The 25,807-nt window shown below is 43.0% G+C and overlaps 1 protein-coding gene across 4 annotated transcripts in view; it reads left to right on the forward strand.

The window, feature by feature from the left end:
• Positions 1 to 25,807, forward strand: part of LOC119562453 (nuclear pore membrane glycoprotein 210) — a 586,123-nt gene that overhangs the window by 196,994 nt on the left and 363,322 nt on the right. For 3 of the 4 annotated variants that reach the window (XR_005221847.1, XM_037875640.1, XM_037875641.1), the window contains exons 6-10: positions 1,649 to 1,780; positions 1,850 to 2,049; positions 2,113 to 2,376; positions 20,506 to 20,631; positions 21,045 to 21,150. Coding sequence is in view for 2 of the 4 variants with exons in the window: in XM_037875640.1 (XP_037731568.1) it covers positions 1,649 to 1,780; positions 1,850 to 2,049; positions 2,113 to 2,376; positions 20,506 to 20,631; positions 21,045 to 21,150 (828 nt within the window). In the remaining 2 variants the exon portion in view is untranslated. The remainder of the gene's footprint in view (positions 1 to 1,648; positions 1,781 to 1,849; positions 2,050 to 2,112; positions 2,377 to 20,505; positions 20,632 to 21,044; positions 21,151 to 25,807) is intronic. The other variant, XR_005221848.1, reaches the window with a different exon arrangement.

A 25,807-nucleotide genomic window follows, 5' to 3' on the forward strand; every position in this document is an offset into this window, starting at 1 on the left:
AGATAATATGTAAAAAAAAAACACACATCATATTATTTTTCCACCAATTTTCCGATCGTTCCTATGGCAGCTATATGATATAGTCGTCCGATTTTAATAAAATTAAATTCGAAACTCAGAACTAATTGAAAAATGTTATATCCAAGCGTAGGAGTTTATATTTTAAAAACACCAAAAATATATTCTTTTTAAATTTTGTTTCCGATTGTTCCTATGGGAGCTATAAGATATAGTCCGATTCGGCTGGTTCCGACTTATATACTACCTGCAAAAGAAATACGACTCTTGGGAAAGTTTCAGCCCGATAGCTTTAAAACTGAGAGATTAGTTTGCGTAGAAACGGACGGACATGGCTAGATCGACTCGTCTAGTGATGCTGATCAAGAATATATATACATTATGGGGTCGGAAACGTCTCCTTCACTGCGTTGCAAGCTTCTGACAAAAATCATAATACCCTCTGCAAGGGTATAAAAAGGTTTCAGAGGTGGAAACACCTGGAATCATTTTGAAGCTCTATTTAAAAATTCAAGTTAACCTCAAGTTTTTGCTTTTTTTTTAGGTTAGATCTTACATACGAGAACCACAATCAATAAATACAATCAATATATCAAATTTAGGTCACAAACATAAGTTACAAACTCTTTCAAAAAAACTGCAGTGCTTTGTTTAGTTTTGCACTTTTTTTTTGCTTTCACAGCTGTAAGCTTAACAGTGGTGCGCACTGTTAAATTTTTCTGCTAAGCAAAAATCACAAAACCAATTTCTAACGACTTTTAAAAAATGGGCCTTGTCCAAAATTCAAATTCCCCATAGTGCCGTTGTTCGTTCGCTCACCGCTAACTTTCTCTAACTGCATTCTGCAAACTCTTTTTTCCCGCAGTACCTTTACTAAGCGAGCTCGCGGCTTTTTCAGGAACTGGGAGGACTCCATATAGTTATTTCTTGATTTATTTGTGCGGAGTTTTTTAACTCCTCACAGTATAATTCTCAGTATATCCTCCGCGTTTTCCCTTCGCACTCTACTCTCTCCTTCGTTCAAAATTTTTTTCGTTCTAGTTTTCCCTCGTTGTCGTCATTTATTATTTACCATCCATCATTCGATCATTTTGGTTTCGTTTAAGTTTTCTCTCGTTGTTATCAACCCTAAGTTGCTGAATTTATATTTGCAACTTGTCACTTTGTTGAACGCAGTCGTCACGGTCGCCATGTGGTGAAAGGAATAACTGCTGTTTTATTTCCCATGTGATAGTTACTTTAATAATTGTTTAGTTTCTCTACTCTACCAGGGGGTAAGACAAGAAATGTATGTATGCTCATTTGTGCTCATTTATGAATGTATACGGCTGCTAACATGCATGCATCGCTTGTGTGCGTGGTCAGGCCATGAGACTAAGCGGACATTTACGTACTTCTTTGGCCACTTGAAGTTAATAGACGGGACTTTACGTTTTGTCAAATGTAATTTATTCTTAAGTTTTTTGATCCGCTTAAAAACGAACTGATATTTTGAGTTTTATATTTTCAACGTTTTTTACAATGTGAGATCCACCATGGTCGATTTATTTTATAAATTAATGTCACACAAATGGAGTTATACTTTATCACCGAGATTCATGTTTTAAATTGTGTTAAACTAAAATTTTAGGAATAGAGTACCTAAATGAGGATTTAATATCAGTCCGAGTACGAGCCCTTCATCCTGGAAAAGTTACAATCACAGCATCGGTCAGTTTGGCGGACGGGACAACGCTGCCACCAGCCACTGTGGAGTTAATTGGTATGTGTGGCTACACATCAGCACTCTTATTTGTTATTATGAGAGCCCAAATTTAAACCTTTCTCGCAGTTTTCAAAATGTTGGAGCTGATTTCACCAAAACCCATCAGAATGGATTCAATTTTGGCAACACCACGAAGCACACTTCAGCTTAAATCTAATATGGACGATGCGGCTTATGAGTTGGGCAGTCAGAGCAGTGGCATTTTCAACGTAAAACCAGATGGCGTTGTGCATACAAAAACCACTCTCGGCCGTGATCTCTTAATTGTAAAATCCTCCTTTATAAAGACAAATTATTGAATTGAGCTAATCCACATTTTTATTATTTAGACCAAAACAACGGACCAAACACTGTCTATCGGAATCGAAGTGAAGAATGTTCAATACATTTTGGTGGCGCTGATGCCAATCCTGAAATTTAAAAAGGTCGAACACAAGGTTCCGCGTGGTATGAACTTTATGTTTAAAGTATCGCTTCACGACAATCTAGGCAACGAGTTCTCCCACAACGTCGAGGATTCAAATGGACTACGCTATGAACTGGCTACCAAAAATATAGTCGATGTACAGATAAATAGTAATCTGACAATAACGGTGAGTTTCACGTTTCCAGTTTTATATCGGTTACGCTTAGGACCGTTTTCTCTTCCGCCTTGCAAAGAAGACTTTAGCCGAATTGATGTTACATTTTATGATGGTAAAAATTGGTTTCAGGTTTCTCGTCCGTCCTTTTAAGTCCTAACTGAATAACATACCATTTTTCGATTTGTTGCCGACCCCCCAATATAATAGTTAACTTATTACACAGGAACAGATTTTCCATCATAATTGGGACCTGATCTGAGTAAAAGTCTCATACAAACTTTTGTGCCATCACCTACAGGATCCGCCATATAGCTAAGAACACAATAAAAAAACGATGTTTGCCCACATATTGAATTATGTCTATGGAATTTGACAACAAAGTTAAAATTCCTTAATTTTCCTCAATTGGACCGCCTTAAAAATTAAAGTAATTTTTATACCCGTTTCTCGTAGAGTAAAAGCGTTTCCGTTTCCCCATAAAGAATATATATTCTTGATCAGGATCACTAGCCGAGTCGAACGCTGAGATCTGAGATATATAAGAGCTACGCTATTCGGCCTCTTGCGCAGCGCACGTTTGTTTCAGCAGGGTGCGACCCCCACTCTAACGCCCACAAACCGCCCAAACCTGTGGCGACCACAATTTTCATCCTAGAAACAAAATTTTAACTTAAATTTATTAGTCTCGTCGATACCTATCGATTGACCCAAAAAAAAAATTTGTATTGGATTTGTTATGGCAATAAAACCGTTCTTATAGTTTTATTATCTGCTCATATATAGTGTCAAATTTAAAATAAGTCATGGCAACCTATGTATTGCGAGTAAACATATATATTTGTATGCATAAAATATTTTGATATTTATTTAAATCGTCTTCGGAATAAAATATGAAAAAACGCAAACATGGCATAACTGATTTGGAGATGTTTTATGCTCGTTGTTTGGGGACATTTGGCTGTCGTAAAAATATTTTATTCCGAAGACCATATACTTGTTGATTACTCGGATTGTATAGGATGCCATGACTTATTTTAAATCTGACAACATATAGGAGTAGATCATCAAACAAAATAAACGGATTTCTTGCTATAACAAATCCAATAAAATTTCCTTATGAAATTGCATCAAGCCAAATTAAAGCATACTGTTTACAAAAGATTCCAGGAAAAAACAATTTCTTCCATTTAAGATTTTATTTGGCCGGTTTTGGATCAAAGAAATTGTTGAAATCTTGGGAATTTCAAAGTTGACGTTAAATTCCGAAGACACGGGCAATGGTTCAAGATGCGTAATTTTTATACCCGTTACTTGTAGAGTAAAATGCTATACTAGATTCCCCGGAAAGTATGTAACAGGCAGAAGGAAGCGTTTCCGACCCCATAAAGTATATATATTCTTGATCAGGATCACTAGCCGGGTCGATCTAGACATGTCCGTCTGTCCGTATGAACGCTGAGATCTCGGAAACTATAAGAGCTACAATATTGGGATTAGGCATGCAGATTCCTGCGCAGCGCAAGTTTGTTTCAGCTATGTGCCACGCCCACTCTAACGCCCACAAACCGCCCAAAACTGTGGCTCTTACAGTTTTGATGGTAGAAGAAAAATTCTAACTGAAATGTATTGTTCTCATCAATACCTATCGATTGACCCACGATTGCCACGCCCACAAGCCGCCCAAACCTGCGGCGCCCACAATTTGCATGCTAAAAACAAAATTTTAACTTAAATGTATTGTTCTCGTCAATACCTATCGATTGACCAAAAACGCCCATAACGCTTAAATCTTTCTACCGCCCACATAACCATATAACGCGTGCATCTTCCTTTGATATTCGAGAAATTCGACTATAGCATTCTTCCATGTTTTCAGCAAAAATATTTAATATAAGTCCAATTATATAGGCCACATAATTGAAAATGTCGGAAAACGTCTTTTTTTTGTATTCTTAGATATAGGTGATGAAACACTGGTTTGTTTTGGACAATTACTCAGAAGCATGCAATTAATATGGAAAACTAGCAATGGATTACAAACATTTTTGCCTATGTTCCTGTGTTACCGGAAAGTAGTCCAACAATTATCGAACAATAAATTCTCATTAGGGCAGTGTTGCCCATTCGGTCGGATCGCGAGTCCGCGGTTTCTTTGCCGACGCTCTGCCACGACACCTGGCACTGTAAACGGTCGTGTGGCTTCGGCAGGCGCCAATCGGGTAAAAATCTTATTTTCATCCTAACGACAAAACACAACTTAAAACTTCTTATATCTTACATTTATAGCCTAAAATACAAATACTCGGGACGACACAAAAAACAAGGGTTAATGAGTTAGAAAGGACATTTTCTGGCTGCTTGAATCAGGCAGAAATCATTAAGTTTTTCCCTTCCTGCGGGATTAGATATTCTACACTCCCCTGCAATAGCTGCTTTTACACTTCCTTGCAATACCTGCTTTTTCACTACATTGCATTAGCTGCTTCTACACTCCCATGCAATAGCTGTTTTTCAACTCCCTTGCAATAGCTGCTTTTACCTACCCTGGCAATAGCTGCTTACTCGTAGAGTAAAATGGTATACTAGATTCGTCGGTAAGTATGTAACAGGTAAAAGAAAGCGTTTCCGACCCCATAAAGTAGTGATCAGGGTCACTAGGCGAGTCGATCTAGCCATGTCCGCTGTACGTCTGTCCGTGTGAACACTGAGATCTCGGAAACTACAAGAAAACGACTATAACACTAAAACCCGTCTTGCGCCCACCTTTTTCAATATTTTTTAAGAATGCCTACACGCAAAAATGATTGAAATCGGACAATTCATTGAAAAGTTATAACCAAATAATAATCAAATTTTTGCAAACTCAATCGAGATTGCACACCACATGCATTACATTATATTTTGTCAGTGAAGCTAAAAAAAAAAACATTATGTGAGTTACTTTACTATGAAATTCCTTTACTGCTCCCGACGTGACATTGACAGAAAGTAGTTTTTAACTTAAACTAATGGCGTTTAAAGCTCAAATTTACCTTCATACCTTTATAAAAAACCGCGCACATTTTAAACGAGCCGTTAACCCGCTAGGGCCACAAACTATCCTTGCCCGTCTCCACTTACTCCACTTTTTTTAATAATGATTCAAAGAATAAACAAAAAATTTGCGTCCCATTGCATTGATAATACATTTTTTAAGCGGCCAACAGTCAAAATTTAAAAACAGGTACTCACATTGGCTGGCTTCTCAGGCTTTTTTTCTTTTCTCCCATGCTTTCCATCGTGACTTTTTAAATTGTGCACTTACCTACTTCCACATACACTCTAACTCGCGTTTCTCGTTCCTGTCTCTGGGTTCTCTCTGGGCTTTCCTTTTCCTCGTCACTAGTCGTGGGCTGGGAACATCTGGTCGTGCTGGCCCTGGTCCTGGGCTCTGGGGTTTTCCCGAGTCAATCAAATTCGGCTTACCTTTACTGCTAGTTGCTCCTGGCTTGGTTTCCTTTCCTTCGTGTGAAGCGATTTCCGGCCCGCCGCTTCGTTCCAAGTTATCCGTTCTAGTCTTTTCTTTTATGTTCTCATTCCCGGCGGGATCATTATATTGGTCTCGCTCACTCCTTTGTGTTTAACTGGCAGTTTCCAGATCATTCCAGCAAGTTTACCCCGGTGTTTTTTTTTTGATTCCGTTTATTTTCTGAGATTTAACATGCGGTACGGCAACTGCGGTTTTCACTCTCTCTCTCTCTGCTGTGTTTGCCCCGTCCTCCACTTAGGCTATCGTCTTGTCCACGATTGAGATAGCGAAGTCATTCGCGAATCCAGTCACTTGGATGTTGGCAGGTATGGAAAGCCTTAGCACTCCGTCGTGCATAGTGTTCGACAACAAGGGACCCAGGACTTATCCTTGTGTTTTCCCAGCAGTAACTGTCGACGGTCAGGATGAGATACTCCGGTATTTGTTGCCGCCCAATCAAATGATCGTTCGCCGTGTTGAAAGCATTTCTAATGCCAAGCGGGACCAGTAGGCAGTAATTCTTCGTTCCACCTTTCCAGCGCAACAGCTGCTGGATTATCAAACAGCAGGGAAATGGTCCCTCGCAGAGACAGGCTTTGTATACCTCTGCAAAGGCGTTCGGATGGAGCGCCGGCGCCAGATTCATCGCATTGTGGGGCACTGCATCCGGCAATGGGGGTTTCTTGTTTTGCAGACTGCGTATGGATTCAGTAACCTCGGCCTCACTTATTTCGCTAACCTCCTATATAGGACCCACTCCATACTGTGCTTGCTCCTTGACGCTAACTCTTGGAATCAAAGTGCGTACAATCTCATTTAGGGCTTCGTGGTCTGTTAGAGAGCGTTTGCCTGCATTTACCCGTTTTCCCACGACTCGATCTTGCGATTTTGTGTCCCGTTTTGCTTCATTGTATGCGGCACCCGCTCCAGTCCGCTCCTTTGCTATGGCAATTGTTGGCACTTTACTGAGTGGCAATATGCCCAATCTCCAGGCACTTGTAACACCTGGACTGCAGGTTTTCTCCTTCACTCTGCAAATAGACCATCCTAGCTTGATCTTGCCTTTGCCAAAAAACCGCTTCGGGTTCTTTGGTGGTCAGTCCAACCACTGCCGTCTGGATGTCTCTATTGAGAATTGACGAAGGCTCCTTAGTTTTACTGAGTCTGCGTTCACGGTCCACCTCACAAATTGGTCCACCAGAGCCTTGGTGACATCTTCGGCCGCTAATAGCGGATCCAGGTCGTTGATCACCACCGTCTTGGCCCTCTAGCTTTCGGATAGCGCACGGACCACCGCCGCTTCTCCTAGGACCGCCTCGAAACTCCCTTTTATTACCTCCGGGCTGGTGTCTTCGCTTCTGTTGAGCCCTAGAAGTAGGTTTTCATTCGCTGTAGCCGGCCCTTGATGACTCGGGTGCTTAGGTTACACAGCTTGCCGCCGTCCCTACGGGTGACCATAGCTAGGACGTCTCTGTAGGTTTTCTTATTTGCTTCCACTGTTAAGGCATCCGCACGAAGAGGCTTCCGAGACCGCTTTCTTGGAGCCGTCTTTCTCCAGGCAGTGGTCTCGTCTCTTTCATCGCTTCCGCTCTCGGCTGACTCTTCTGTGGAGCCTCTGTTTTTAGCATGTTCCCTTGGTGGACTTTTCCTCTTTCTCTGTTGGAATGGCGCCGGTGGTGTCAGGTGCATTTCCCCGTGTATAGCCGTATCTGCTTGGCTAGGCCTTTGCCACGGGTCTGTCTGCACAACGCTGGTGGTCGAGAAACCTTGTGCAACATTTCGCCAGAAATCCGTTTGAGCGGCTATGTCCTGATTGGGACTGTACGGTGTATGTTGACCGTTGCTCTCACTTTTGCTTCGTAGGCCCTTTTTGATGCCCTGGGAGGGAGACCCCAACTTGGCTTAAGGAATTTGTTGCATTTTCTGCACCTGCATGACGTTCGTGAGGCGAAGGACTTCGTCAAGGAGCACTCTGAGCTCCGCGAACTGTTCCGGTCCCGTGAGCTCCTGGACCGCTTTCGCTCTCGACGATAGGCCTGTGGTCTTTTTTAGCACTGGGTTCCTAGGGTCTGAGGCTTTATTTTTGTTGATCGTACTTAAACTTGGTGCATTTACTGTGGAGACAGCCAAGATCGCCACCGTTTTCCAGGTTTGTTGTTTGGAATGGGATTTGGGGCCTCCAGAATTCATGCCCTGGCTCCCACGGGTGGATTTCCACATCTGTGGCTTCCACTTGGATTAGATGACATTCCTTCCATGTTATGCTTTTTCCACCTACTACCAGGTTTTTTGCACTTTATACCTGCTTTTAGGTGTCGTGACTGGCGCCAGTTTGGTACAGATGCAGGCCACGCAGCCGCCCAGTGTGGGATAAAAGCTACGTGGATTTAAGGCTATTAGCTCGGCTTGCACGATTCAGGGCGGTCAGAGGTCGCGACTTTTCTCTCGACTTTTTCGATGGTGTGTTCCGCGGTGTTCCGCGTTAGCTTGGGCTTGCCAGTTAGTCAGCTCCGTGAAACCGTTAACACCGAATAGTCCTATGCCGAGCAGAAGAGCTGTTATTCGTCAGTTTCCAGATTCCTTGCCAGGGAGTTCGAGCAGCCGCCCTTAAGGTTTGCTACAATCCCATCCAATTCAAATGCAACCTGCATCAGCGCAAAAATGGTTTGGTACTACAAACAGCGCCCCAAAGGAATCTCCCTCTCCAGGGGCTTAAAACATCGTAGCGAGCAGCTTCTGACAGCCTCGCCCTGCGATCAGCTGATTCTGCTGGCATTGTGCAACACTGCCCAGACCAGCTGAGTCGAGTGCGGAGGTTCAAGTGGAAAACTAGAGAGAAGTGCAACAACAAGATATACCCGCCAAGTGAAAATACTCAAGAGAGTTTTCCGTAACGCCACTGGACTCCCAGTAAGAAACTCTATTGCGGCCTGGTCAACTGATGGTGCCCACGGTGGAGTCACCTTCAAGTGCAGAGACAGGTGAGTCCCTGGACCAACTGCTGAAAGCCTAAGCCTGGTGTGCAGCTGCCAGCGAACGTGGCTAGCCGGTTTTATCTGCGCAGCGCACTTTTCTTACCCAGTTGGCGGTTGATAGTTCTAATGGCGGGCGTTTTGTCGTGCAGAACTATTAAACTAATCCCACATCGAATATAAACTAATCTTATTACGAATTCATACTTAATCTATGCTTATATATGGGTACTATATAAAATAAATATTTATTTTATTGAATGTGGACAATTATAATGGAATAATATATAGAGTGTACTAAATTTTGGACAAAAAGAAATTGAAATATCGCCACGCACAAACTACAGGAATTAGCATTGTTTACGTCAGGGCGTTTAATTTCAGGAGGCAGTTGTCGAGCGGCAGTTTTATTAAGATGTCTACATCTCGCACGTGTTTTTTTGCGTACCCTCCGTTCCTGGGACTTTATCTATTTAAGCGATCAAGCCACCCCGCCACAACAAACATTGATGTATTAAACGCCGTTGTGTCGGATTTAATCACTTTTGGATTTAGACTATGAATCATCCATCGCGGACTTTGGACCCTGGTGTGGTGCCGTGCGCAAAAGGGCGAAAAGGAGATGCCGAGGAAGCGGGCCCAGCGCAGGAAGCGTTTCAGCCATCGAGAATCGAAACGCGAGTGAACAACGTCAAGCAAGTCAAAGTCAAGGCTTTAGAAGTCAGCAAGGATCAAGATCGCTACGTCGAGATGTTCTGTCTCCGAATTGAGACACAGATAGCTGAGGTCCCCGGAGTCAAATACGCGTCTAAGTTGAGTGGAGAACGTTTCAAGGACTGCTCTAGCTACGTCGGACGGTTGTCTGAATAGTTGAGTAGAAATTCTGCCGTAGCAGAGAAGGCCACCGAAAGCGGAAGACTACGAGAAGCATCAAGAAGCACCATCATGAGATAACTAAACTTTGTAACCCAGAGCCGTAATTAAACCCCTCATATCCCGAATTCTGAATTGTTGTTACTGGTAACCGGGCGGTCACATTTACTAGAAATTTGGGACGAACGCACAAATCTACTGAGCTAGCCGCACGAGTTTCGAAGCGAGCAAACGTAAGAAAACAGTTCGTTACAGGACATACGGACAGACGCACATGGCTAAAACGACTCAGCTAGTGGTCCTGAACAAGAATATATACATATACTTTATGGGGTCGGAAACGCTTCCTTTTACTGTAACAGGTAAAAGGAAGCTTTTCCGTTTACTTTTCGACGAACTTAGTATACCCCTTTACTCTACGAGTAATGGGTATAAAAACACTATTATCTGATCAAATTGAATATAATATAGTAATGATAGGTTAATAATAAAATAGATTTTAACTTAAAATGTACATCCCTTTCAAAAATGCATGGAAAAATGAAATTATTATAGTTTTTTGGTATTTTTAAAACTTTTTTTTCGGTAGATAAACTTCGCTTGACGACGACCTGCAAATTAAAATAATTGTTGCAGGGCCAGCAATGTAGGCAGTCGTGTCGAAAACTGGGTCAAGTAAGGAAGACAAGTACGTAGCAGGTATTTGGAACCGCTTTCGACATTATAATAAAATACACAGATCGACAAAATCTGGACTTTTTCTTAAACCAAAACTAAACGATACAAAATCTAAAAGAAGAAAGTCGAGGTCAAAGTACCAAATTTTCGAGTTATAGTCACTTTTTACGGCACTTCTGCAGTTCCACAATTCACTGAAACAAAATCGTTACGTAGTCGACTGCGACGCCGACAGAGCCGAACGCAACGGCGTTTAACGGCCCTTAAATAAATCGTAAAAATAACCCAAACCATTTGAGTAATTAAAACGACATATGATAGAAAATTATTGGCCTTTTAAAATAAGTGTTTGATACAAGTATGGTATACAGAAGAATTTACACATATCATCAAAGTCAACATTTGTTAACAAAGTCATTTATAGCAGCGGTCGGCAGCGTCCTTTATTTTCTTGGGTCACGGGCAGTCAAGAATTAAAAAATTTGGTGGGACGAACACACAATATCATAATATTTATCGCAAGCAACAAGTTTTGGGAGACCGGGGGGATTCTGAATTCAGCTTCCACAAATTGTTCCTACCCAGGGGCTTCATCATGACTATCTGATCGGGCCCCTGGGTACGTCCCGAAAGGAAATTCTGGAGGTGATCACGTAAAACAGCATGCCGGCCCTACGCATGTTCATTCGTCCGTATGAGTGTAAAAAAGTGGGAATCTTGATGGCACTGGCAGACGACTTCGATGAGTTGGATCAGCAGAGAAGGGGATTTCGAGCAGGTGCACACTCAACAGGCCAGAGTTCACCTGGCAGCCGCACGAAGGGAGCAAGGCGCAATCTGCTGAAGGTGCCAGGATGGCACAGATGCTCTTAAGAGCCGCGGTCCACATGACCATAATGTGTCCAGCGGATGGAGGGATTATAAAAAAACGGGAAAAATGCTGATACCCGAAAATAGCGTCCCATTCACAAGCAGAGCGCTCAAGAGAAACTGGGGCTCTGATACTAGCTCACAGCCCTATACACGCCACAGTCACCGTCAAAACCGATCAGACGATGTTGACCGTTAATACAAGTTTGGCGGAAACCATAGGCTGCTCTCCAGCATTTATCATGCAGGGTAGAGAGCCGAGACTACCAAACGCAGTGTACGATGAGGAGACCACCGAAACAGGAACGCAAACGGCGTCAGAAAACGGGAAAAAACTGAAGGAAATCTTCGAATTGGTCAGGAGAAATACACCACTACAACCTCCGAAGGCGACCATGGAAGCCGAAGAAGAGAGAGACGGTCTGGACCATCGAGGGGTTTGAGGGAGCACTGTACTATTCGTTAGCGGGGAAAGGGAGAGGACGATACGGAGTATCGAAACGGGCACAGCACTGGCAACACACACGGATACAGGAGCTCATACACAAAAAAAGGAGCGCGTCAGGGCCCAGGCACAGGCAGGTTCAATTGTGGCCCCGAACGGGCATGAAAATGCGTTGCGACAGATGGTCCCGTAGCGACGGGTCACCCACGACCGGATGACGGCGCAATTGGCGCGGCCAGCCGCTGAACCAGCCAGGTGGCAGGAACGCCTCAAGGAGGCCGAAGAGGAGGAGGCCCACTTATGTGCATCGCCGTCGCCAAAACCGACACCGATACCGTCTCCGCCGCCACCACCACCGACGCGGGAGCCAAATCTGCCGCCACCGTATTACTGCCACCGCTCCCACCGACACCTCCCCCTTGAAAACCGCCAACAACACCACCCCTTCACCGCCATCACCGTCGCTGCAGGAGCAGCAGCAGGAAGAGCGACAGAAGGAGCAGCCGGCGCGACAAAAGGTGTCAGAGGAGCACGAGGTGACGGTAATGTGGAGATGGCCGGAAAATGAGGTCGGCAGAGGCGAATCGGGAGCGAGCGCGGAGCGGAAGCGGCAGGACGAGGGCCGGGAGAAGAGGCCATGTCAGTGGCCCACTGCAGGAAAGCTGCCGACCATTTTGCGCGGCAGGCCCAATAAAAAAAAGTACCACATTGGGGCAAGGACCGGCAAAAACGGCAAGAGTATGTTCTGGGACGAGGGAGGGTATGCGTAACGGCGCCAAAAGCAACAGCAACAACACCACACATAAGAAAACACAGCAACAAAAAGAGGTCGATCTCTTCGACAGCCAGGAACGGGCGAGAGAGGTGTGGCTAAACGCGAAAGCCAGGCGCGCGCGATTACTCAAAGGAAGAGTAAGGATGCACAGAAGACTGCCGGGTGGACCAAGATCGCGAGGTCAAGATGCTTCTGCTTCAAGTCTGAGACTACATCGCTGAGATCCGAACACGAATGTGTGGAGCACATCACCAGTAAGGTAAACATCTCGAGGACAAGACGCTGATGCTACTAGTTTGCGACTACATCGCTGAGGCCGGAATGGTGGTTGTTCAGTTGTGACGCCGTGCTTAAAATGCTCTCTACGGCTGTCATAGTAAGCGGGGCTCTTGGGAGTAGTTAAACGACTGAAGTTCAAATATAACAGTTTAGCCTTTAATTCATTAGCTTATAATGTGTACACTTCACTATTGTTCATTAATTAACTTTATACAAAATGGGTCACAATGGACAGAAAAGTAAAAGGTGACGATATTGTTCCGGTCGCTGAAGCTAGTGTGCTCTCCTTACTTCTCGCAAGTTCTGTATAGTTGCCAAATGTCTTGACCCTTTTATTCAGATGGCAGGGCTATCAGCTGTGTGGACGAACGAAGTACCGTGGGACTGAACATGCCGCCCGCCAATGCGAAATCAGCATGATACATGTGTTGTTCAGGATTCTGGATCTAAAATTCCCTTGTACTCGTAGCGGCTAAGACAAAAAAGAAAGAGAAATGACATACGGATGCAATTGATTACCAAAGGAGAAACAGATGGTTCATGTTAGCATGAGATCGGCAGGCGACAAAGTTTGGAGATGGATCTTTTTGACTGCCTGATTTTGTTTCCAATGTTACAACTCGATCGAGGAAATCCTCTCCAGGATGGAGACTAGTAATTCTACCGAGCGTCCATTGCGATGGATGCAGTTGATCGTCCTTGATGAGTACTAATTCATTGATTTTAAAATTCTCCTTTTCCTGACACCATTTTGGGCGAGTTTAAAAATGGGACAGAAAATTTCGGCTCCATTGTGCCCAAAACTGACGGATCAAATTTTGATGAGACAAAAAATGCTCACGGAACGAAAAGTTTTAAGGGCGACAATAGGCAGGTGCGAGCAGGGTGTCGCCAATGAGAAAATGTGCCGGCGTGAGAGCTTCTAAGTCGTCTTGATCATCTGTTAGCGGACAAAGTGGCCAAGAGTTTAGGCAAGCTTCAATCCTGATGAGCCCCGTTGCGAGTTCCTCATAAGTTTGCTTGTGATTGCCGACAATCCTCTTTAGATGGTGCTTGACGGACTTGACCCCGGCCTCCCAAAGGCCTCCGAAATTGGGGGAGTATGGCGGAGTGAAAAGCCATGTCGGGCAAGTAGCGTGGTCGCGATCAGCCTGTTGTGCGCTTGCTAATAACTTATTGGCGCCAACGAAATTTTTTCCGTTGTCGCTATACATGTGTTGAACTGGTCCTCGGCGACCAGTAAAACGAGAAAATGCTAGTAGGAAGTGTTCCGATGAGAGTCCGGAAACCGCTATTAGGTGAACTGCCTTCGTAGCCAAGCAGACGAAAATAGCGATGTATCCCTTGTCCCACGAAGCCGTGCTGCCTTGATTTCCATTGCTCCGGTATAATCGACGCCGGTCGCAATGAATGGGTTGTTCGGTGGGTTGACCCTGTATACCAGCAGGTCACCCATCTATTGACTACCGATGCGAGGTGACACGCGGAAGCACGTATGCATTTTCGAAGGATTGTCCGGACGGCTTGTCTTCCATTTAGAATACAGAACTTGCACCTCGTGTGGGCCAGAGTTGGATGAGCGCCGCCATGCAGGATAGCTTGATGTGAGTTCTGAATTACCAGCTCTGTAAAGAAATGACGCTGCGGTAAGATGATGGGATGCTTGCGATCGAAAGAAAGGTCGGAATGTTTAAAATGCCGTCGTCAAGAAAGGGAGTGAGATTCCTTAGGATGCTCTTATTTTTTTTTTATTGCACTATTTTAACGACGCAGCGAGGTGCATTGTCCAGTTCCTCCGGCGACAGCTGATTGTAAGATCTGGTTTTCCTCGATTGAGTGTTGTGACAAAAGCGCAGTATGTATGCTATGACTCGAACGAGTTTGGTGTAAGTCGAAATCCGCTCAATGATATTAATGTCTACCTGGGTGGTGTGCAAACGAATCCGAATAGATTTTCCTTCTAGGGACTGCCCATCAAACTCTATATTCGGCCCTTCAGTGTCCGGCCACTCACTGGAGTGTTGACTTAACCATGATGGTCCGTGCCACCAGAGATCAAAGGTTGAGATTTCTGATGGGGATAGTCCTCTCGTAGCACTGTCTGCTGGATTATAAGCCGTGGGAACATGTTTCCATTGTTTTGGATCGCTGTGGTTCAAAATGTAGTCAACATGATTGGCGACGAACGTATTCCATCTAGTGACATCTCCTTTGATCCAGTGGAGAACGATAGTGGCGTCCCACCATTAGTAACGGAGATTTGAGCGTTTTTACAACGATTGTTTGCTACTACCCACTTAGTTAGTTTAGTTGCCAGTACAGCGCCGAATAATTCGGTCCTCGGGATTGTGAGAGGTTTCGTTGGAGAAATTTTCGATTTTGCAGCAATGAAAGTGGCGAAAAATGATGAATCCGGTTGGGGTATGCCCATGTAAACCGCCGCTGCGTGGGCGTGAGTGGACCCGTCGCAGAAAGCGTGTAACTGGATATCATGGCTAAAGGCTGCAAGGTATTCGGATTTTGCTGATGTCCTTCAGATTGACACGAAACATTTCCATTTGTTAGCGATGGTACTGGGCACTGGGTCGTCCCATCCTAAGAAGTGCTCGGAATGTAGGTGTGCTATTGTGACTTTCTTTGGAATTATTTTTGCGCTATGTCGTTGCTAACCCATTTTCTCAATTCCATATTTGCGGATTTTAGAGCGTTCTGAATTTGTAAACGCTTGTTTTATGCTGCTGAGATAGTGTGATCACCAGAAAGAATATCGTCGATGTAGATTTCGTGTTTTAAGACCTCTTTCGCCAGTGGATAGTTTTCGCGTTCATCTTCTGCAAGTTGACGAATGACTCTGATGTCGATGAATGGTGCAGAAGCGGTTCCGAAAGTTACAGTTGACAGACAATATTCCTTGATGTTTCAATCCCCCGCTTGCCATAAAATCCGCTGATACTGCGTGTCGTCCGGATGTACGTCGATGCAGCGGTACATGTCGGCTGTGAAAACATGTCGGTACTGTCTCCAATTCAGCAACACTGCAGGGAGATCATTTTGAAGAGTGGGTCCTACGGACAATACATCATTTAGAGATCGACCGTTTGAGGTCTTCGCCGATGCGTCGAATACAATGCGCTGTTTGGTGGTGAGACTGTCCTCTTTATAGACAGCGTGATGAGGAAGAACGGAGGATTCCACAGGACAGATCTTCTCCAATGATGAGATCTATGCGCTTTGAGCGATAGTATAGAGGATCCGAGAGCTGGAGTCCGTTGATGTGTTTCCAATTTTGAGGCGAAAAGATTGGTTTCGTAGACGTGAGGTCAGCGAGTTCAAAACGTACACAGAGTCGACATCTAGATTGAACGTTGGGTTTAGCGACGTTCGGTTGCAGCATCTTGTCGTAAAGTTGCACCGTTGACCAGTAGTTTGGCCGACGCCGGCGATCGATGCGCGGATTCTGCATCGTGGGAGTTGGAGAGCTTGGACGATATGCTCTGAGATTATTGTAGCTTCCGACCCCTGATCGATGAGGGCAGTTATTGATGCTTGAGCGCCGCTCTGGGGGTGGCAGACAATAATCCGTGCGGTAGCTAACAAGATATTCTGTCGCGTTGCATGGGAGGCTGTGGAAGAATAACATTGGAGGTTTGAACTAGCAAGGGGGCTAACTGGTGAGATGTCGTCGTTCATAATCGAAGCGATATGTGGTTGACTGGATGATACCGGATGAAGTAGAGAATGGTGACGGTGTCCACAGTGGTAGCAATTCTTTACACTTGAACAGCGGGCAAGCATGTGCGATTTGCTTAATCAGTTGAGGCATAGGTTTGACTTACTCACGACCTCCTTACGCTGGTATCAATCCAAGCTTAGGAATCGCTTACATCGACGAAGGATATGATTACCATTGCAATGTGGGCAACGACGTACTGGGGGGCCTGGTTGCGCGTGGGTGTTATGAACCGAGATACGTTTTGTAGTGTCTGGTTGTGATGATCCAGATTTGCTTGTGCCCGAGCAGTGTCTACTTTCAATGGCGTTTAGGGTGATTAAACGGTTGTTGAGAAACTGTTCGAGATCCTTGTACGAGGGAATGCGGGTTTGACTGCCGAGATGATGTTCCCAGACGGAGTGCGTTTCTTTCGGTAATTTTGCAGTCAAATAACAGGCGAGCAAGTGATCCCCTTCCTGCAGTGACGCGTTGATGGTGTTACAGGCGGCTGCGCAGACGTTGACTGCACCTATCATGGATCGAATATCATCGGGCTTCTCCTTGCTTAGGCTTGGCAACTGGTACAACATGTTCATGTGATTGGAGAAGATCACGCGTGGATTGTTATAACGCTGAACTAATGTGTCTTATGCCACCGAATAATTAGCGGCCGTCAAAGGAATTTGACGAATATCGCAATCTCGACCAGCTGGCGGAGATTTCTTGAGGAAATGAAACCGTTGAATATTGTCCATCCGCTCATTTTGCTGAATTAACCGAGTAAAGGCGTCACCGTTGTGGCATGTGGACACGTGCGTCGGCAACCGTCGACACGGCGGTTGGTGAAGAGGCTGAGGACGGCATAACCGGGAACTTTATTCTTTGACCTTCAGATACAAGACAGTAGGTTTCCATGTATATGTCCTCAAAACTGTCTGCGATCTTCTTGGCGTGATAGACCGTTTTGGCGTATCCCTCTGTGCAGATGATTACTCGATGGGTGGTCTCAAAAGCCGAGTTTAATCTCTCGATTTGCTGCAAGCGCTTCATATAATAGCGTTCGGTTTTTTTGAGAAGCGGAATCCTTCTTATAATTCTGCTGCAGACGTGTTAGACTTTGAAGACGCTCCTTTTGAAGTGTAACAAAACCTGCTACGGTCGGATCATCAGCTTCGTGGTCAGAAATATTATGAGAATTTTGTTTACCAATTTGTTTTGAACCTAGCTAGCTCTGCTAGATAAATTACGTAACGTTGACTATAGCGTGAGCGCAGGCTGTACTGTTTTCCGATTCCGCTTTGAGTAGGAGTTTTCCTTGGTTGCGAAATTATAACGGGCCTTCTTGCAGTGTGTGTGTGTAGAAGGGCTGTGCTCTATCGGTGTGAGAGCACTTATTGGGGGCACAAACGGAGACGATCGCAATTTGTGTTAGATGGAGTGATGGGTGTTATGCATTATAACCAACAATTGAAAGATCACACTGAGATTTTTAAACTTCAAGCAAGATTCCCCTCGTGGGCCACCATGTTCATTTGTGACGCCGTGCCGGTAAAAAAAAGCTCTGTACGGCTGACATTGTAAGAGGGGCTCTTGGGAATAATTACACGACTGAAGTTCAAATATAACAGTTTAGCCTTTAATTCATTAGCTTATAATGTGTACACTTCACTCTTCTTCATTAATTAACTTTAACAAAATAATGGGTCGCAATGGACAGCAAAAAGAAGACAATGTTGTTCCGGTCGCTGAAGTTTGTAGTTCTCACTGCTCTTCTCTCAAGTTCTGTAGGGTAGTTATAGTTATAGTTATAGTTATAGTTATAGTTATAGTTATAGTTATAGTTATAGTTATAGTTATAGTTATAGTTATAGTTATAGTTATAGTTATAGTTATAGTTATAGTTATAGTTATAGTTATAGTTATAGTTATAGTTATAGTTATAGTTATAGTTATAGTTATAGTTATAGTTATAGTTATAGTTATAGTTATAGTTATAGTTATAGTTATAGTTATAGTTATAGTTATAGTTATAGTTATAGTTATAGTTATAGTTATAGTTATAGTTATAGTTATAGTTATAGTTATAGTTATAGTTATAGTTATAGTTATAGTTATAGTTATAGTTATAGTTATAGTTATAGTTATAGTTATAGTTATAGTTATAGTTATAGTTATAGTTATAGTTATAGTTATAGTTATAGTTATAGTTATAGTTATAGTTATAGTTATAGTTATAGTTATAGTTATAGTTATAGTTATAGTTATAGTTATAGTTATAGTTATAGTTATAGTTATAGTTATAGTTATAGTTATAGTTATAGTTATAGTTATAGTTATAGTTATAGTTATAGTTATAGTTATAGTTATAGTTATAGTTATAGTTATAGTTATAGTTATAGTTATAGTTATAGTTATAGTTATAGTTATAGTTATAGTTATAGTTATAGTTATAGTTATAGTTATAGTTATAGTTATAGTTATAGTTATAGTTATAGTTATAGTTATAGTTATAGTTATAGTTATAGTTATAGTTATAGTTATAGTTATAGTTATAGTTATAGTTATAGTTATAGTTATAGTTATAGTTATAGTTATAGTTATAGTTATAGTTATAGTTATAGTTATAGTTATAGTTATAGTTATAGTTATAGTTATAGTTATAGTTATAGTTATAGTTATAGTTATAGTTATAGTTATAGTTATAGTTATAGTTATAGTTATAGTTATAGTTATAGTTATAGTTATAGTTATAGTTATAGTTATAGTTATAGTTATAGTTATAGTTATAGTTATAGTTATAGTTATAGTTATAGTTATAGTTATAGTTATAGTTATAGTTATAGTTATAGTTATAGTTATAGTTATAGTTATAGTTATAGTTATAGTTATAGTTATAGTTATAGTTATAGTTATAGTTATAGTTATAGTTATAGTTATAGTTATAGTTATAGTTATAGTTATAGTTATAGTTATAATTCTCTCCTTTCTTCTCGCCTGTTCTGTAGAGTTTCCAGATGTCTTGACCCTTTTATTCAGTTGGTAGGGCTATCAGCTGTGTTGATGAACCAAGTACCGTGGGACTGAACAGTGGTCTTCGAGGAACATGGAGGAAGAGATTAGTCGATAGTGTGCGCACGTTGGGGAAAGCACCACGTTCAAAAAATTTACGGTAGGAAGTTAGTGCTTTGTTCCGAGTCTTAAAACTCCCCACAAATCTCGAAGCAGGAAAGCCTCTAGCAACAGCGAAGGTGACGAGAATGTGGAAGGAGTCCAGGGCATCCAGGTCCATCAGTAAGTAATGGACCTTGGACCCTTGCAAAGTGGGGAGAACGTTGAATATCGGTACGGCGCTGGACCTCGGACTCTCGTCGAACGGTAAATGTGCGGACTATGTGGGCTATTCGCATGACAAGAACCAAACCAACCTCTGGCAGTCCCCGTACCTCGTTGGCGCAGAAAAGATACGCCGCAGGTGTCATCGAGTTTAGTCGATGTCGGCCAACATACAAGGACTAGCCTTCCCCTGGTAACGTTTTTCCATGCATTTAAAAAAAATTATCTATTAAACATTTTACATTTTCGTCTACTTACTGTGACGTCATTAACCGTAAACAATGTATTGCGAAATAATCACTTGCCAACGCATCACTCATTTTAACGACACGCCAAAGAAATCGAATGAAAAGCGCGCGTCGCTAAAATAAAAATCATAACAAAATAAACGTCAGTGTAGAGTCGAGAACAAGACAACAACATTTCGCATTTATTGTTATTGGCCTGCCTCGTTGTTATCTGATACGGATACGACACTAATGCAATATAGGCGGGTGACTATAGGCATGCTTTGTGACTTTACAAAAACAAAGTGAGGTAAGTGGAAGGGTTTAAAAATACTGTGACAATAGCGCTCCCAAAAGTTGGTACTAATTGCAGGTGACACTTAACACATACCGCAGTTTTGGTTTTTTTTTTATATGCATTTTTATAGCCAACAAATTATATGGTGATTATTTCTTTGTCTTACAGCTGAACCTACTACGGGAGACCAATAATGTTCTCGCCATCAACCTAAGGGATATAACAGGAGTCAAGCTCGCCGAGGACTACATCAAGCTGTCAGTGGTCGAGTCAGACAAAATCTTTCCCACCAAGGTGAGTTAGGTCTGATTACAGTTACTTAAAATTATGAAATAGACATTTATGCGCAGAGATAATAAAAAAACAGCGTGGCTGGCTTATTTTATTTCTATTAATGAGTATTCCAGAAAATCATTGCTGGAAATAGGAAGCGTTTTTTAGAAAAATCATATACAGGATTTTACTAAGGGGGGTATTAGAAACTAATTTTTGTAGTTATATTTGGGTGCAAATATTTTTCATAACATTTTAGCCATGTGTGTGGGACTAATGTTGTCTAACCCCCAAATCCTTTCTCCTTTTTGTTTTTCTTCCCCACATGGAAAACACGGCTAACATATTTATTAACCCAATTATAAACCCTCAACTCATCTGGTTCTAAATGGGATGTAACATTCACCTTTGACAAACCATTATCCAAACGATAGACAGTTTTCTCTGTAGCCGACATCATTTGCTTCGATTCGCCCATAGCATTTTCATCTACTTGGAGCAGCTCTAATGAACAGCTTGTTTCGATTAATAAACACACAGGTGAGTAGTTTACTGCTTAAACTATCATAAACTAAACCTCGTAACCCAACAGTATATAAAGGCAGCCAGCCTTGGGTCGTCGCAAATTTTACATGAACCAATCGCACTGTAACCTTATTCTTCTGTTAAATGCAATGAATAGGGCTTTACTTTTTGGAATCAAAAACATTATAAATGTTATTGAGTAAACTCAACGGCATTTATATGTATCAAGCTTTGCCGCTGCGGCTTTGTCCCTGTTTAGGAATTGTGTTTACATAAATCGGAAAGATTTCAACGCTATTTTGTCTCCATAACATACTTTAAAAATAAGAGACTATACATACAAGTATATGGCCCGACTATCAAATACCCGTTACTCAGCTAAAAGGTTTGGGATAGGGATGGAGATATGCATGCAGCAAATCGGCTTATTCTAGCTCTTATAGTCTCAGTGTTGGGATTTGTCATGGGTAGCGCAAGTTTATTTCAGCAGGGTGCCACACACAATCTATCTCTCACAAACGCCCATAAGGTTTTGTTTTCTTGTTTTATAAAAGTCTAAATGGGATTCTGTTATGATTATCAAACATTTTTTAGTCCGGACCTTCCATTAAAAAGTTATAAGAAAACAAGGGAGAACGCTATAGTCGAGTACCTCGACTATCAGATACCCGTTACTCAGCTTAAGGGACCAAAGGGAAATGGAGATATGCAAGCAGCAAAGCGAGATTTAAATGCGCCACCTACCGGCGGAAGACAGATTTAATCGTAGTGGGCGTTAGGGTAGGCGTGAAAAATTAATTATTCTATAGAATAAGTTAGCCGCGCACTTTGCTCTCTCTGAGCGCCGGCAGTGCTTTTTTCTGTGCCGCTAAATTCGGCCGGCAACTATTTACATACACACACATACAAGCGTAAAAACATTTCGCATTGTCTGGCTCTGACGTCATAGCTTTTTTTCTTGGGAGGTTTGTGGGCGTTAAAGTGGGCGTAGCAAAATTTTTGGGTCAATCGATAGGTATTGACAAGACTAATACATTTCAATTAAAATTTTCTATTTAGTATCAAAACTGTAGGAGCCACAGTTTTGGGCGGTTTGTGGGCGTTAGAGTGGGCGTGGCAGTCTACTGAAACAAACTTGCGCTGCGTAAGAAGCTCAAGAATCTGCACGCCAAATCTCAATAGCCTAGCTCCCATAGTTTCCGAGATCTCAACGTTCATCCGGACAGACGGACAGACGGACATGGCTAGATCGACTCGGCTAGTGATACTGATCAAGAATGTATACACTTTATGGGGTCGGAAACGCTTCCTTCTGCCTGTTACATACTTTCCGACGAATCTAGTATACCCTTTTACTCTACGAGTAACGGGTATAATTTAGGTATAGACCCTAGGTTTCGCTCTTGCGTAGTGTGTGCAATGATCGCTTTGCTGCTTGCATATCTCCATCACCCTCGCACTCCCCTTAACTGAGTATCAAGGGTATCTGATAATCGAGGCCGTCGACTAAACCGTTCTCTCTTTTGTTTCATTATTTTTCCGATCCTTTCTACGTCAACGTCTCCTTCACTGAGTTGCAAAATTCTGACTGAATTCACTATACACTCTTCAAGAATGTAACTAGCATTCCCGCCAAGCCTTCGTCCTCGTTTAAGGAAGTTCACGAGTGTCTCGGTTTCAAAAAATTAATTTTTCAAACTTTTTTTTGATAAAATGTAATCTTCACCGTTCATAAATTATGCAGCTAAATGAATTGTTTATTATTCAATGTTGTTCACAAGTAAAGCGCTCCGAAGGAATCACAGGCAGAGCGCTCAAGGGAGAACTTGAGCATTTAACCGCGTTTTTCTCGAAACTACGTTATTTTATCTGGTGACCACGATATCTCAATATTTTTTAATTGTTTTAGTTCGTAAAAAACTACATTTATCTAAATTAAAATGTAGTTTTTATGTACACCTTACTCGTCGATTAAAAGGATGTAATGTATTCGGGGAAAAGTAGGTTTTAGGTTGTTAAGAAAAAGTCGCCAAAAGATTAAAATATGTTTATTTTTTTTCACTGAAAAGAGGAAAAATTAATAGAATCAATCGCGATCCGCTCTGGTTGTGTTGGAAGCAAAATTGTGACTGACTGTAGTCCGATAGATTAATACAAGATTATGCAGAACTAACTTGAAAACGCGTAAGTAAACGTTTTATGAAAAAGAACTGAGCGAGGCAAATGCATTTGGACTATAACGAACTGTTTTGCTATGTTTGCTCGCTCCGAAATTCGTGCGGCTAGCTCAGTAGATTTGTGCGTTCGTCCCACCAAATTTATAGTTAGCGTAACCGCCCGGTTAACAGTAATGCCAATTCTGAGTTCAGGTTACGAGGCGTTTATTCACGGCTCTAGGTTAGAAGGTTTATTTATCTTGTGCTGGTGTTTCCTGCGCTAATGCTTCTCGCAGTCCTCCGCTGCACCGGGTACTTCTGCCGTTACTCGTGAGAGATGACGAAGAGTTGGGCTGTAGGCACCGTTTTCAGACTAGGGTGAACAGGCGCTGAGTTTTCAAAACAACCGCCTTGCCAGACACAACCTCCTGTCCCTTGCTCTGTCCCGTCCGGTCCCTTCAGACGCTCACTCAGTTCCCCTTGACGCTCCGAGCAACCGTCCGGTTTACGCCAACAGTTCCTGTACCGAACGCCTAGATCGTTTCACCCTAGTCTTCCCTCAAGACTGTTGCAGTCGTATTTGAAGCGTGAGCGGATTCTGGGTGCCTCTCGCCGATCTTGCAAGTGGTGTGTTGCTGTTGACGTCCTGCTCTGCTCGGAGGATCTGTTATCCCCGCTCGGTTATGTCCTGGCTCGTCGATGTCCATGCTCTGCGTTGTACTTGCTCTGCGATGTCCATGCGGTGCATAACTGGGTAATGCGCTCTCAGGATTCCGGTGCTACGTCTGGACAATTCCTGCTTAATTATTCGGGAAACCGTCCAATGGCTGCGATTTCCAGACAACCGTCGGGCTCCACAGCTAATCAATCAAACGTCAGAATCAGTAGGATTTGCCTGTGCCACGTCTGCCCAATTCCTCATTAAATATTCGGGAAAACGACCGACATAGCTAGAGCAGTCCCCCTCACAGTCGATTGAGTTTCCTCTACACTCCTCCCGAGTCGACGGTTTCTCGTTGAGATGGATCGCCTCCGATACCGTTAGGTAGTCAACGACTGCGCTTTCCAAAAATACGTCGGGCGCCACAATCAAATATCTCCACGTCTGGATACGTCGGTGCTATGCCAGCTCAATTCCGTCCGACGTACCTAGAGCAGTCCTTCCAAAAGTCGACCGATTCTCCACTGAACTTAGCCGTGTATTTGCCTTTAAGGACCTCAGCTACCTGTGTCTCAATTCGGAGACTTATGCTGACTTTCACAGCTGTATCTCCTAGACTTTGACTTTGCTTGACGATTTTCACTTCCAGCGCTGGGCCCGCTTATATAGGTCTCCTAATACCGTTAATCCTTGGCCTCTCCTGGTCTCCACTGCCCACGGCACCACACCACGGTCCAAAGTACGCTGTTTTACCGTTCGATCTTTCGCCCTCCGCGCACGGCACCGCACTAGGGATCAAAAAGCGTTGATGTACCGTTGTTCGGTAACTCACGGCACGCCTGCGCTTAAAACTTTTATTCGTATTCTCCAAACTCTCTTTCATTGACTTCCAAGATATACCATAAGCAGCACAATATATTTAACAATATAAATATATAATAAAACATGTTCACAATAATAATTTGCTACAAAATATGTTTGCCGTGTTCGGTGGATCTGTTATCCCCGCTCGACTTAGTCGGCTGGCACGTCGATGTCTTTGCTCTGCGCTGTACTCGCTCTGCAATGTCTCTGCGCTGCGATGTCCTTGTGCTGCGTAACTGGATCTCGGGCTCTCACGATTACGGTGCTACGTCTGCACAATTCCTGACTAACTATTCGGACAACTGTCCGAAGTAGCTAGAGTAGTTCTCGTTACAGTCGACCGAGTTTTTTCCGTGCCATGACCTTCGATACTGGACTCAAGGTACCCGGCGGCTGCGTTTTCAGACAACCGTCGGGCGCCACAATCAATTAACACCACGGCAGGATCGACAGGGTAAGTCAGCGCAATGCCTGCTCAATTCTTGCTTTACCCGCAACCGTCCGACGTAGCAACAGTCGACCGAGTCTCCACTCAACTTAGCCGTGTACTTGCCTTCAAGGACCTAAGCTACCTAAGCTACTCGCATGCGCCTTCTTTTCTCTCGCTCCTCCTATTGCTGTCCCGCTCTATCGCCTTCGCTCCTCTCCAAACTCTTTCTGCGTACTCTCCAAACTCTCTATATCTCCTTACTCTCCAACCTCAGTAGTAGGGAAAGACGCGTTCTGGGACAATTTGCATATTAATGGCCCCCGCCCCCTTACTAATTAGCATATTAATGACCCCGCCTCTCACTGATTAACATATTAATGACCCCCGCCTCTTCATTAAAGTATGCGGGTTCTGGGACAATTAGGATAATCCAATAAATTAAGTGATTTTAATGGACTTTGAACTCATAAAAATGTCACGATCATGTCTATAAAGAGTATACTTAATTGCCCCCAACCCCACACCACCATGTGACAATACTGATCACGTGACCTTTTTGCC

This window comes from Drosophila subpulchrella, unplaced genomic scaffold (genome assembly GCF_014743375.2).
Source record: "Drosophila subpulchrella strain 33 F10 #4 breed RU33 unplaced genomic scaffold, RU_Dsub_v1.1 Primary Assembly Seq48, whole genome shotgun sequence".
Taxonomy (NCBI): Eukaryota; Metazoa; Arthropoda; class Insecta; order Diptera; family Drosophilidae; genus Drosophila; species Drosophila subpulchrella.